At 36.0% G+C, this 15383-nt stretch overlaps 1 protein-coding gene across 3 annotated transcripts in view; it reads right to left on the reverse strand.

Annotated features, from left to right (window-relative positions):
* The window catches only part of PDZD8 (PDZ domain containing 8), a 98665-nt gene that overhangs the window by 42026 nt on the left and 41256 nt on the right, over positions 1 to 15383 (reverse strand). For all 3 annotated transcript variants that reach the window (XM_032607385.1, XM_032607383.1, XM_032607384.1), the window contains one exon: positions 8501 to 8603. In XM_032607385.1, the coding sequence (XP_032463276.1) occupies positions 8501 to 8603 (103 nt within the window). The remainder of the gene's footprint in view (positions 1 to 8500; positions 8604 to 15383) is intronic.

Below are 15383 nucleotides of genomic sequence, written 5' to 3' on the forward strand. Positions count from 1 at the left end.
CTACCAAATGTTTCCTGTATTCAGTGGCCCTAACCTCTACTCTGGAAGTAAAGGGAGACTCACTGAACTCTATGATAAAGCATATTATCAGGCTCAATCTTTGGCATTTAAACATGGCTGATCTTATTATGAAGGCCTTTCCACTCAAATTCCATCTCCCCATAGTTTCAGAGCCTTCCTTGCCTCTGCTCTAAAATGATTCCACTAACACCATTCCCAAATTGTCTCCTAATTATCAGAATACCACACACAGTCTAGTTTTGTTCGAGGTAGTGGGATTTAAGGAAGTACAGATCCTACGGGCAAAAGACTTTGGCTCTTTGTATATGGTAAAAGTATCAATATTTCATAGACTCTTAAGTATTACATATGTGACATATTTGATTCAAATGTCTCTTTCCCTACACTGACAGTTCTTAGAAAGTAGGCATCATCTCTTCAAATGTCTAATTGTAAGGGTATGTTTAAAAGAAAATGGAAGGGAACCTGATATAAATTATTTATTTCTCAGAATCAGATCCTTTCAAAAAATGAGGTTTTGGGACTTCCCTGGTGGAGCAATGGTTAAGAAACCACCTGCCAATGCAGGGGACACCATGAGCCCTGGTCTGGGAAGATCTCACATGCTGTAGAGCAACTGGGCCTGTGAGCCACAACTACTGAGCCCACGTGCCACAACTACTGAAGCCCACGCACCTAGAGCCCGTGCTTTGCAACAAAGAGAAGCCACCTCAATGAGTAGCCCCCGCACTCTGCAACTAGAGAAAGCCCGCATGCAGCAACAAAGACCCAACGCAGCCAAAAATAAATAAATAAATTTATACATATTAAACAAATGAGGTTTTGATGGGGAAGCAGCAGTACAGAGAAGGAAAAGTACCACTCAAATCAAACAAAAAGATAAAGTCTAGACTCTAGATAATTCTTCTGACTTCATAATTTTGGGTGCAGTAGACCCTATCTAAAGCCCTTCTTATAGCAGTGCCCAATTTCAAGTTGCCAGCTGACACCATACAACCCTCTGAAAGGAATACGTTCATTCTGATTAAGAGCTCCAAATTATTATTTATGGACTCTCCCCAAGTTGTTTGCTGAATGCTTTTCAGGAATTTATTACTCTTATTTTTCAGACAGATCTGAAATATGACATTTCCTAATGTCTTTAACCATAGTTCCCTCTGGCACCTGCATACTGGGCTACATAAGACATGAAGTGCTTCTACTTCTTTTTACAATGAACACATGACTGTTCCAGGATCTCTCTTTTGTCCACCTAATATATTCAGGAAAGATTCTTTTTTAATTCATCTCCACTTCAAAGGAAGAAATCGATATTCTTCCTTCCTCTGTGACAGTGACATATTTATGCCAATGGACTGACTAAACAAGTTAGATTTTTAGCTTTCTATCTCTAATAAGAGAAGGAAAGACTTGACCCTTACAAAGGACAATTGCTATCGAGTAAGTGTCTGAGTGCATACTGTGGTAGGATGGAAGGAGAGGGAGTAGGGTTAGTATCAAAAAATGTACATTAGGGCTTCCCTGGTGGCGCAGTGGTTGAGAGTCCGCCTGCCGATGCAGGGGACATGGGTTCGTGCCCCAGTCCGGGAAGATCCCACATGCCACGGAGCGGCTAGGCCCGTGAGCCACGGCCGCTGAGCCTGCGTGTCCGGAGCCTGTGCTCCGCAACGGGACAGGCCACAACAGTGAGAGGCCCGCCTACCGCAAAAAAAAGAGTACATTAAAAAGCCTGTTTTTAAAATTAAAACTCTTTTCATAACTCCTTTTATTCAGAATGGAGAACAAGGGGAAGAACTAGACTGAACAGCTGGGTGCCAAAAGGCCCCCAGTGCTTTTTCCTCTACTCCAGAACTCCCAGATTCAGAGGTTCCACAGCTCATACTCATGGTGCCTTCTTCTCTTCTCTCCAAATGGCCTCAAGAATTCCAGGTTGCATCAAGAATAAAACAATGTTTGAAGACTCCAGTGACAGTGGGGATAAATGATGGAAGAGAAGACATGGATGGTACAGGCAGCATAGTTGAGAGAGAGTAAAAAAAAGAATATTTACTGATAACCTATTTTATGTCTGGGGCTAAGGGTAAAGCAAGTGGGTGGTCAAAGATGAAGGAACTCCAACTCTGGGAGGGTAAGACTCAGGATCTCTCCCTCTTAAAAACTATGTGTGTCTATGTGACATTTATGAGATCTGTTTGCTCTACCATGCATATAATAATGATTATGTATACTCAATATGTTTAATATATGTCAGATTAATTTTATTGTGAATGTTATTGGATAAGTACTATAAATTCTAGAGTTATACAGTTGTTTTCATAGTTTCCTACTGAAATATCATGGCCTGAAACTTTTTTAAAATCTGAAAACTCCTTGAATTTTCTTCCTTAGTGAAAGGGAAGCAAATTATCATCGCCAAACCTGCATAATGCAACAGACTGAAATAAATCATAAAGTGCCCTGTCTCTTTTGGTGTAGGTAAACATATTTTTAGTATTGGCCCTCTCATCTCTTGCAAGATGATCTTATAATTTTTGTTTAAGCCTAATTTCTAATTTATTTGCTATCAAATCTTATGGGATTCTCATGAGGAATCTTCCTTATTTATTATTTTTAAGGAACAAACACTACCACAAAGTACCTCATTTACCCTATGAGCTCTTTCATTGTGCAAATGAGCTAATAAGCAGGGCACTGACCTAAGTGTCTGATTTTGATCCAAACTTTCCTCAGATATCTAATAAATAGCAAGTAGGTTCTATGCAGGGTATTTATTAAATTCTTCTTTTCAACTATTCCCTGATATCCCAATTCAAGAAAAATTCCATTAAAAATAAAAAGTCATCAAATAAATTTGAATTTTTCTTGTGGCAAGACTGTGGACTGGCCTCCTAAAAGGCATTCGTAACTCTTTTTCCCTTGCCTTCTGCCTCTACTAAGGCTGAAAAACTAAAATGATTCCCCATACTTCCTTACTGCTGGGGGAGGCCACGTGATTTAGTTCTAGCCAATGAGATATAAGTGGAACTTCTAGGAAAGCATTTAAAAAAACCATAACCTGGCTGACATGTCTCTTTGGCATGCCTTACACCTCACCCTTTTCCTTGAAAGATGAACCTAGCGGTACATTAGCCATCTTGCAACCGTGGAGACAAAAACCCTGTACTATGGATGATGGAGGAGAAAGCCAATAAGAGCTATGCTCCTTGATTACAATACTGCTGAGCTGCCATACTAACCCAGGGCTTATCACACAAGACAGATAATTCCTTTTCCTGCTTAAGCCACTATTCATTAGATTTTGCTAGGACTCGCAGCTATTGCATTACAACTGTTCCATCTCCACACCTGCCCAACACATCTCCACCCCCACCCCATATTTGTGAAAATACTACAAATTTAAAACTTTCCATCTATTATTGATCTTCCCTAATTTAACAGCATGATAAGGTACATTATGCTTTAAAAAATGTCTGAAAAACTCAAAGGCATATTTAAAATATGTAATTAATTTTTCTTTCATTCTGCATATTCATTGAAATTGGTGGCTAACTTCACTTAATAAATTTCAAAATTAAAAAAAGATTTAAACCTGAATTATTATTATTTAAATTTTATTTATTTTATTTAATTTATTTTATTTTTGGCTGCATTGGGTCTTCGTCACTGCACGCTGGCTTTCTCTAGTTGCGGTGAGCGGGGCACTCTTCGTGGCAGTGCGCGGGCTTCTCATTGCGGTGGCTTCTCTTGTTGCGGAGCACAGGCTCTAGGCATGCGGGCTTCAGTAGTTGCAGCACATGTGCTCAGCAGTTGTGGCTCACAGGCTCTAGAGTGCAGGCTCAGTAGTTGTGGCACACGGGCTTAGTTGCTCCGTGGCACGTGGGATCTTCCCGGATCAGGGCTCAAACCCGTGTCCCCTGCATTGGCAGGTGGATTCTTTTTTTTTTTTTTTTTTTTTTTTCCGTAGTTCCGTAAAAAGTAGTCATGTTAATTTAAGAAAATGACCAGTTGAGTGTGAGAGAAAGGACTGTATTAGATTTCCCATAGCCTAGGATTTCCTGGTTTCAATGCCATTTCTTACCACTCCCCGGGTTCACCATATTGCAATTGTGTTAATTTGCTTTCTGATCTTTGAATTTATCAGATATTTCTCTCCCTGGGCCCTCGTACCTATCTCTGCCCCCACTTTCTGGAACTCTCTTCTTTAAATGTTTGGATTACTTTAAATGTTTGGATTACTGTCATCCTTTGTGCCTGGAGTATAGTAGACAACCAGTAAATACTTTCTGAATAAAGGAAAGAAACAGAGGCACATGAGTTACTGGCCTATTTAGCATAATTTTTATAATTTTTATACTGATTTGCATCAAGGTCTCCCTCCCCTACTGTTCTTTGAGATATTAAGCATGTGCCTTTTTTCCATTACATCTCCAGAAGATGGAGAGGGAAAATGAACACATCATAATTATTTGGTTTATAACATTATATAACATAAGCTTCATGTGTACATTATATTTTATATTTTGCTCACCACCAAAAGTTTAGCTTCCATTTCTGATGTACCAGGTTCTTACATATAATTGCCCCTTAAATCCTCAAAATATCTCTTCATAGCAGTTTACAGACATGAAATTTGAGGTCAGAGAAGTTAATGGTGTAGTCAAAAGTATTAAAACATAGAACCAGCATTGTAACCCAGGTCTATCTGATTCCAGAGGCTGTCTTCTTTTTATTGTACCAGAGTGACCTGTATTGATGAAATAATCAGAAACATTTCTTACGGAAGGGAAGAGGTGAAGGAATAGGGACTAACTTTAGGAGTGGTTAAGAAGGATGTTTGCATAAGGTGGAGGTCATGCGTTTCTTTCCTTTAGTGCATCTCATTCCTAGTCCTGGGATCATTGTATTAGCTCTGGGTATTGTGGACAAAATCTATTTTGATAGACTCTTGAGAGAACAAGAGGTTGAATGGTATTTTAGTAGTAAATAAGTTACCCTAGACAAAACAAAAGTATACTTTTCTCTTCCAGTAAAATAAGAGAAACAGGAATTAGGCTATAGAAGTAGGAACATACTACTTCTAGTAAATGAAAAAGGAAAACAAGAAACTGATTGTAGAGGACACTGAATGCAAAATTGTTCTGCTCTCAAATGCCATTTTGGGCTAGCACATGTAGAGAAACACCTCTGTCATTGTATTGAGCGCTGAACCCTATTATATCAAGTGTGTTATCTTTGACCCTCATAGCTGGTGGTAGTGTGGGAGGGACCAGAATCATGGGCTTTGGAGACAGGCAGACACAAACTGATTTCCTAGGCAGGTCTTCTAGTTACTAGCTGATTGACACTTAGGCCTTTAAACTCTCTTAGCCTCAGTTTTGATGCCGAAAACTCAGCCTCTGTGTATCAGTGCCAAATCAAATCTCAGTTTTGGGTGAAGTAGAAAAGAATAGCTTTATTGCTTTGCCAGGCAAAGGGGGACACAGTGGGCTCGTGCCTCTCAAAACTGTGTGTCCCTGGCAGGTGGATTCTTAACCACGGCCCCATTAGGGCTTCAGGGAAGCCCTAAATCTGAATTATTTATTTATACAAAGATAGATTCTAAACTCAAATACTTTTTAGCATACTTATTTTTTTAATGATGTACTTTTTTGCTAGCCAAATTTGCAATGTATCTCAAATTATCAAATCCTATTCTGTAATGCTTTGTGTAATCTTGAGAAACACTCTAATTCTCCTCCCTAGAGTTATTAAATTCAGACATATGTAATTTAGTGCCTGGAGACACTTCAGTGCTGCTGACAGTTTTGACACCAGATGTAATTAGTAACCTAGAATTCCTTCTCCAAAACTACCTATGACATATGCTGAGATCTAAAATTATGACTCCAGATTAAAGTCTTACTAACCTTTGCAACAAAATATTAAAGCTGTCTAATCTCATATTTTTGCAAGTATAATAAAGGAAACTGAAAATGCCAATAGCAATGGCAAGTTATGACCATTTCATACGTAGACAAAACAATACTGCTTTTTCATGTATTTATTTATTTCAGAACAAATTATAAAGCTGGTTATTTTCTCTGAGGAGTTGCTTCAAACTGCTTGAGATGTAACTTAAAGGTGGCATGAACAACCATGAGAGAAAGGGGAGATTTTCCTAAAAGAAACTATTTTGACCCTGTCATTCCCATGCCCCAAATCCTATTCTCCCAGCTACTGTCGTACATTCAAACTCTGGGGGTCAGCCCATCCTCCCTTTCCAGCTTTACTTCTGCCTACTTTCCCATACTCATTAAAATTACTCTATTTATTCCAAAAGAATTTCACACTGCTCAATTTTTTATATAAGAATGTTCACAATTATTACATGGAGAAATTGGAAACAATTTAAAAGTCAAAGAGGCATCCAAAAAAATACCACATAACCATTAAAAGTCATAATTTTTGAGAGCATGGCAATATGCTTATGTATCTATTTAAGAGAATTGTAACTATTTTTTTTTCTTTTTTTGTAACTATTTTTAAAAATGCTATGAAGAATAACAGACTATCCCAGAAATACCAAAAAGTACATTAATACTACTATAAAACAGCTAGGTAGTAAGTACAGTTCAAAAGTACCTATTCACCAGTATAATGAAGACATAATAGAGAGAGAGTTTTCCTAAATATTGGCTACAAATAATAATCATTAGGATTTGCTATGCTGCCACTAAGAGTTAAATGTGATAGAAACAGCTTAACATCTAACTTATTAAATACAGCTTTAAAGAACACAACTATAATTTATTCCTGCAAAAAACTACTGACGTGCTAAATAGATCTTACCTTAAAACAGACTAAAAGCAACTCTGGAGAGGTCTGGGGGTCCCAAAATCACTCTTGGAATTTCATTATTACCAAACCCTAAGATGGTGTGAAAAAAACTCGAACGAACTTTTTGGCCAGCCCAATATTTCAGTATATGTTTAGTAAATTAAATAAATTTTCTTTAAAAAAAAAGGCTGAGGATCCCTTTAGGACACTGATTTTTTTTTTCTTCCCTATTTCAGCCATAAAATTCTGGGATTCTATTTTCATTGTGAAACTTCATGGGCTTAATAAAGAAATTCTGTAGACAACATCTTGATAAATGCTCTAAAATCTTTAATAGACAACTAGATTTATGCAAATTCCAAGAAGCACAACATAACTGCTATTAAAATTGCTATGCAGAATATTAAGAAAACACCAACTCAACTTTGGTTGAGTTGTTTGGTTGTTGGTTATTAGCTCAACAAATTAGCTAATAACTAGTGACAATTTTTACTCATTTAGGAATCCAAAGAACCCAAACAAGTCCAATTAAAACACGTTGAGAGGGCCTTTCCTGGTGGTACAGTGGTTAAGAATCCTCCTGCCAGTGCAGGAGGCATGGGTTCAAGCCCTGGTCTGGGAAGATCCCACATGCAGTGGAGCAACTAAGCCTGTGGGCCACAACTACTGAGCCTGCGCTCTAGAGCCCATGCGCCTAGAGCCCATGCTCCACGACAAGAGAAGCCACCGCAATGAGAAGCCCGTGGCGCAGCAATGAAGAGTAGCCCCCACTCGCTGCAACTAGAGAAAAGCCTGCATGCAGCAACGAAGACCCAACACAGCCAAAAATAAATAAATAAAATTTTAACAAAATGTTGAGAGTAAAGCACTGTTTTTGTGTATTTTTAATTATAGCACTTAAAATATTGTAAAAGCCTTTACATTTTTTTCAAAGTCTTGCAATTTAGGTGACAGTTTCTTTTGAGAGAGATCAAAAAAGAAACTGGAACTCTAAGTCCTTCACACACCAAAAGTATGTCCCAAATCCATTCTCTTCTTTCCATTTCCTTGGCTACCACCTAGTTAAAGTAGCCAACAACCTCCCCCTAAATACCTCCTAACTGATCTGATCTCTCAGGTTTACCCCATCCTCCTATAATCCTTTCTCTATACAGGCAGACAATTATCAAACCTCTTCCCTATGACAGCACTACAAAAACAGGGTCTCTTGTCTTGAACTGTTTCCCCAGCATCTAACACAGTGCCTGGTACAAAGTAAGTGCTCATGAAATATCTGATGAATGAATGAATGCTCTGAATTTACATGCTTTCTAAAGTGTTCAGAATCATTTCCTTCTGATTCCACAACTATGAAACAAGTTATAAAAGTTTTTTTTTTTTAAGTTATAAAGTTTAAAGTTATAAAGGAAAAGTTTTTAAAGTTAAAAAGTTATAAAAGGAAAAGTTATAAAAGGAAAATTAGTTAGACAAGGTTTCTTATGCAAGCAATTAATACTATAGTTTTACATGATTCATTTTATTATGGATATATTGCAACAAGACAAATAAGAGCTATTCATGATTATTTGCATATGACCAAAAATAACTCTAGGATACATAAATATTAATAACACTTATAGAATATAAACTTTATACAGATGTAAAGCTATGCAAATCTATTTACCGTCTTAATAGAACTCCTTTGTTTTTCTTCCCAAACGCCACTGCTCAGCTCAAGTGTGCAATGAATATTTGCCTCTCTGTCATAGGATCCAAAAATAAGTAACCTGCAGTATAAAATAAAACAAGGGGACTATTATACCAATTATATGTATTAAACTTTTTCTTTCTGATCATTATACTAAAAAGTAATAAATTACTCTGTTAACAGAGGAAAAAATTTAATTAAACACTTTGTATACCCTCTACTGGAAAAGTAAAGCTAAAAATTAAGTGAAATTCTAGGACAAGCTGTTATTCAGCAGCTAAATCAAAGAAATAGAAAGTAGTATCTATTCATGAGGTAAACAAATTGACCAGATATCTATACACAGTAGCAAAAGCTATAGATTTTCAAAGCAGCTATAGATTTGAATTTAAAAAATAAGTTGCAGAGTGATACATATATACAGTATGATACCATATCTGTAAAAATTAAACACAAAATAGTACAATATAGTTGCTATGAACACACATACATACACGTACATCTCTACCTACTAATAGGACCTTGGGCAAATTATTTAACTTCTCTAAACCCATCTCTTCCTCTGGAAAATTCAGGCCAAAAATAAAACTTACCTCTTAGAGTTGTTGTGAGAATAAAAGACAATGCATATAAGGCATTTAGCATAGTGTCTAGCAAACAGTCAGTGCTCAATAAATGTTTATTATTTCTATTATCTTGAAAATAACTGTCAAGGAATAATTGTATCACTTAATTTTACTGTTTAATATTCAGATCTAAAAAGGAAATCTTGGGTCAAATCTTGAGATGACATAAAGCAGTTTTTCTTATTGAAGGAAAAAACTGTTACCCACATGCTAAACTTCTGTATTATCTATCTTCTAAGTCAGAATGTAAGTCTGCCAATGTTTTTAGGAGTAAGTTTGAGACTATCTTTAGCATTAATCAACATTTTGACTGCTACTCTATTACTTTATCTCTACACGAAGATCATAGGGATAGGAGTGAGATAATGAAAGAAAAGTGGTTAAAAGACCTTAGAGTAATAAGAGAAAATTGTGTCCTAAGGTTGGAGAACTCAAGCAAATCATGTCTATACCTCACAAACTGGTTTCATAACCTGAAAAGTCAGAATAAACTCATGGCAAAGAAAAGTTCATAAATTTAAATAATTTTTAATCTGAAAGGCAATTTAAACTTACTGCTCAACAATTTACTGCCAAGAGCATTAAGAAGATTCATAATTATAAAATTCTAAGTTTAGGAAAATGAGAATTTTCATTCATCAAAGCTCTGCTGCCACCATGTGTCCAAAAGAGCAAACTACCTAAAGGCCTTTACGGTCATGCAGACAAGGCTCTGCACCAGCTAGTACTCTCAAATTCTCAACAGATATTACAGGATTCAGGAATAAGAAAGCATAATGCTTGGAATCTCCCCCTGAAATCATAAGTCATTGTATATTTTTCATAACACCTTTTTTTACATTTTAAAAACGCACAACAAAAATTAACCTAAAATAAGTCACAGACCTAAATGTCTAATAAGAAAACATAGAAGCCAATCTTTGTGACCTTGGATTAGGCAATGATTTAAGATAGGACACCAAGAGCACAAGTAACAAAAGAAAAAATAGGTGAATGGGACTTCACTGAAATTAAAATTTTTGTGCTTCAAAGGATACCACCAAGTAAGCAAAAAGACAATCCACAGAATGGAGAAAATATGTGCATATCATGTATCTCGTAAGGACCTAGTATAACCTAATTTAAAAATGGACAAAGAAAATGAATAGACATTTCTCCAGAGAAGATATGCAAAAAGCCAATAAGCACATGAAAATATGCTCAACACCATTAGCCACCAGGAAATGCAAATCAAAACCACAATGAGATACCACTTCATACCCACTAGATGGCTAATTAAAAAAGAGACAATAACAAGTATGGGTGAGGATGTGGAGAACCTAGAATCTTCACACATTGCTGGAGGGGTTGTAAAATGATGCAGCCACTTTGAAAATTATTTTGGCAGTTCCATAAAAAGTTAACATAGAGTTAACATATGACCTAGAAATTCCACTCCTAGGTAAATAACCAAGAAAAATGAAAGCATACATTCATACAAAACTTGACATGAATGTTCATAACAGCATCATTCATAACAGTCAAAAAGTGAATACAACCCTTATGTCCATCAGCTCATGAACAGGTAAATAAGACGTGGCATACACATACAATGGAATATTATTTGGCAACAAAAGGAAATGAAGTAATGATACCTGCTACAATATGGATGAACCCTGAAAACAAGCTAAGTGAAAAAAGCCAGTCACAAAAGACCACATACTGTATGAAATGTCTGGAAATGGGCAAATTTATAGAGGCAGAAAGTAGACTATTGGTTATGTAAGGGCTGGGGGAGGAGGACTAGGGGGATTAGGAATTGACTGTTAATGAGTATGGAGTTTTTTTGAGAGGGACAAAAATGTTCTAAAATTAGGTTGTGATGATGGCTGTAGAACCCTTTGAACATACTACAACACACTGAATCATATACTTTAAATGGATAGATTGTATGGTATGTGAATTATATCTCAATAAAGCTGTTTAAAGAGAAAAAGAATAATGAGCGTTCATTAGGGTTATATCAAAAGTCTCAGAGATTTGTTACAAAAAGATATAATAATAAATGCTTGTTTTATTGTTACTATGAATCAATACACTGCAATAAAATTATGTATTTCAATAAAATATAAAATGGATTTTTATCTGATGCTGACATTTGATAACAGAAAATATTAAAAGAAGGGTCCCTTAAAATAAATTCCAAATAAAAATCATTTAAAATATTGAAATACCACCAATATTTAACATTTAATAGTTATCATTCTTAACAATGAAATTTTAAAGTACATAAAACATTATCTGCCCTATCAGATAGCCTTGATCTTTGTTTTGTGACAAATATTCCAGATACAGAAAACTTTCATTTTAAAAGCAACTGATCAACTATTAAAAGTACTTCCAAAAACACTTTTAGGTTGGGTTGTTAGGCTCTATGTTGCTTCAGATGTTTATTTCTTTTCTTAAGGATGAAAATATTTTGTCTGATTACCCTGAACTTAATTTTGCCATCGAAATAGATACTGCATTTATTAATTCTGATTTTAGATCAACTTCTGATTCTATGTCAGAGCACTCCACAATACTCACTTCTACTCTTTACATTTCTTCTGTTAAAGTAGTTACAAAGATCTGTAGCCAATGGTGAATATTCTGGAAAAACTGAGCAAACATTACTAGTACTCTAGAAAAGCTAACAACACTACACTAAAGCATGTGTCATAAATGCCAATTTAGTAAGGATCTATTTTGCTTAGAAAACTTATTTCTTTTAAAAAGGTATTATTTCTTAGGATCTGTATAAAGTATACTATGTATATAAACGTCTTAATATTTATTTTGTTTGCAAGAATGACCCACCATTAGCAACAGACAGGGAAAAAGAGATACCTGAGACTGACTGTTTAGATTGACTGTTTCTCTCCTACAAGCACCAGATCTGGTTCCCAGGACATAATTCCTACGTTAGCGTTTCCTGAACCTGCTTTTGACTTGCAATCAGTGGATTCCTTCAACTACTAATGACTCTATGTTGATTAAGATTTAATCCTTTTAGAAGAATAGTAACAGTATCCCCCATTTTCCTGATTTCTTGACTGATATCTTGACTGATTTGGAAAAACATATAATTTTCTAGAGAAATGCCAGAAAGGAGTTCCCACTGTACCACTAGTACCAGCCAACTGGGTGAATTAAGAAGGCATTTGCTTTAGTTTACATAGAACATTTAAAACAAAAGTATCCACTTTCATTGTACATCTACAATTCAGTCTTGAGTTAAACAAAGGTTTACTATTCAAATTATATAATCACCAGAAACAAGTAGCAACAGTCACTGGTTAATACATATTTTGAGTAAAATTAACACTCAACATATATTGAATTAGCAAGAAATGAGTACAAATACCTTTCTACTATTACTACTTCCTAAGGGAGTAGGAGTCTGTACTGCAAACAAAAAAGGCAAAGAAAATTGCCTTTAGACATCTGTCTCTGGAAAGAGCTATTACCTCTATAAAAGTTCTTTCCAATTTCAAAATGTTTATTTTTTTTAAAGGCAAAGGTATATTGAAACCTCATGATGTTGAGCATAAGCACAAACATCACCTATCAAGAAACAAAGAGAGAGAATTTATATGACTCAAGAGCAAACCACTGAGAAAAGGAAAGGAATTCCCTGTGCACTCTTCTATAAGACAGTCATTTTTATAATCAAAAGTGAAAACCAAAAATCTTTTGGTTTTTTTTGGATGATTAAACTTAATTTGAAAGGAGAATCTCACACCTGAAGGGAGTCAAATATCAACTCAAGGGTTGTGAAAAGAATTAAACTTGGCTGACCTCCTATATATGCTTACCTCTGGTCTATACTCCTCCCCCTTGGAAATTATCCCCACCCAGGACTTAACTCTCCCTGTCTATGACGAAGACCTCCAAACCTAATCTCCAGTCCCTGTCTTTCTCCTTCTCCATGTCTAAACCATCAAGTTTGCAGAACACTTCTACAAGGAAATCTAACCATGCCCTACTACTTAAGACATATAAAGTCAAACTCATCTCCCTCTGAAACAAGCACCTCTATTTCCCCCACTAGTCCTGAAAGGGAGAAGCTTTGTCTTGATCTTTATATCTCTAATATTAGAAAATAATCAATACTTGATGACCAAATCAAAGTCAATGAGACCATAATTCTCCTAGACTCAAATTCTTAACATTCCTTTGCCTCTTCCACCTATACATATCCACATATTCAGTCACTCACTAAACCCTATCCTACTTATACCAGTTATCCCTTCCTGTTTCTACTAATACATGTCTTTCAAGAACTTAATTCCTCACCTTTAACCTAAATACCTCTTGTCTCTGGGACTTCAATTTCTCTTTCTATACAATCCATATATAAACAGCAATTTCTGAAAACAGTGCATCTTAATATCACCTTCAGACATCTTCAATAAATTCATTAGAAGAACTAATTGACAGTCGTGGAATAATGGTGCAAAGAGAGGGAAAATTCAGATAAAACACTATTTTGAATTCTTATTTTTCTGACCACAGTTCATTTTACAGTTCACTTTTGTTGAAGTATCATATATAAGTATACAGCATGCCAACACTGCACTTAAACATTTTGGAGTTTGGCATTTTAAAACATAGTGTTGGCTTTATGTCATCTGGGTTCATACTTAATTTCTTAAATTCTTTTACAATTCAGACATCAGAAGAATTAAAACAGCTGTTTTACTGTATGAAATAGCAGTAGAGGTATAGAAGCATACCCTCGTTTTATTGTGTCTTGCTTTGTTGCTCTTTGCTTTACTAATAGTTCGTAAATATTGCATTTTTTTACAAATTGAGGGTTTGTGACAACCCTGCATCGAGCAAGTCTATCAGCACCATTTTTCCAAAAGCATTTGCTCACTTTGTGTCTGTGTCACATTTTGTTAATTCTCGGAGTATTTCAAACTTTTTGATTATTATTATATTTGTTATGGTGATCAATGATCAGTGATCTTTGATGCTACTATTATAATTATTTTGGGGCACCACCAATCATTCCCATGTAAGACGGCAAACTCAACCAATTTTTGAAATGACAACAAAGGATTTAGACTATTACATAAACTTAGTTGATAAAGCAATGGCAGGATTTGAGAGGACTGACTCCAATTTTGAAAAAAGTTCTGCTGTGGGTAAAATGCTATCAAGCAGCACTGCAAGCCACAGAGAAATCATCTGTGAAAGGAAAAGTCAATCAATGCAGCAAACTTCTCTGTTGTCTTACTGTAAGAAATTACTACAGCCACCCCAACCTTCAGCAACCACCACCCTGATCAGTCGCAGCAGCCATCAACATCGAGGCAAGATTATCCACAAGCAAAAAGATTTTATGACTCGCTGAAGGCTCAGATGATGGTTAGCATTTTTTAGCAATAAAGTAGTTTGCAATTAAGGTATGTACAGTTTTTTAGACATAATACTATCACACACTTAACAGACTACAGTATAGTGTAAATATAACTTTTATATGTACTGGGAAACCAAAAAATTCATGTCATTTGCTTTACTGTCATATTCACTTCATTGTGGTGTTCTGGAGCTATGCCTGTACAATTACAAAAGAAACAATACTAATTTCCAACACAGTAATCTTAGGAAAGAGGAGGTGGGGAAAAGATACCTATATAAACCCAGGACAAACGAACTCTAAATTTGGAATCTTCTGAAAAGTCTTCTTCTAGTCAAAAGCAGGCCTTTATGATTATAGATCTATATAGCCTTAAAAACCACTAGGAGTAATAATCAGCAACAGCTCCAAGTAATTTGTTCCGAGTGGAAGTTTTCCCTTACACAAATTTAAATGTCTCATGTTTGAGCTAATTTCCTTTTATCTCTCCTCCATGAAGGTAACAACTTCAGCCTTTATCTTTTTTTCTTTTTTTTTGGCAGTACGTGGGCCTTTCACTGTTCTGACCTCTCCCGTTGCGGAGCACAGGCTCCGGACGCACAGGCTCAGCGGCCATGGCTCACGGGCCCAGCCGCTCCGCGGCATGTGGGATCTTCCCAGACCGGGGCACGAACCCACGTCCCCTGCATCGGCGGGCGGACTCTCAACCACTGCGCCACCAGGGAAGCCCCAGCCTTTATCTTAATGATGCTTCATTACTAATGCACATTTCTACATCCCAAGATCATCTTGAAAAGGTAATTTTTAAAAAAATATAATGACTTGCCTTCAAATAGGTAAAAAAAAA

This window comes from Phocoena sinus, chromosome 16 (assembly GCF_008692025.1).
Source record: "Phocoena sinus isolate mPhoSin1 chromosome 16, mPhoSin1.pri, whole genome shotgun sequence".
Lineage (NCBI taxonomy): Eukaryota > Metazoa > Chordata > Mammalia > Artiodactyla > Phocoenidae > Phocoena > Phocoena sinus.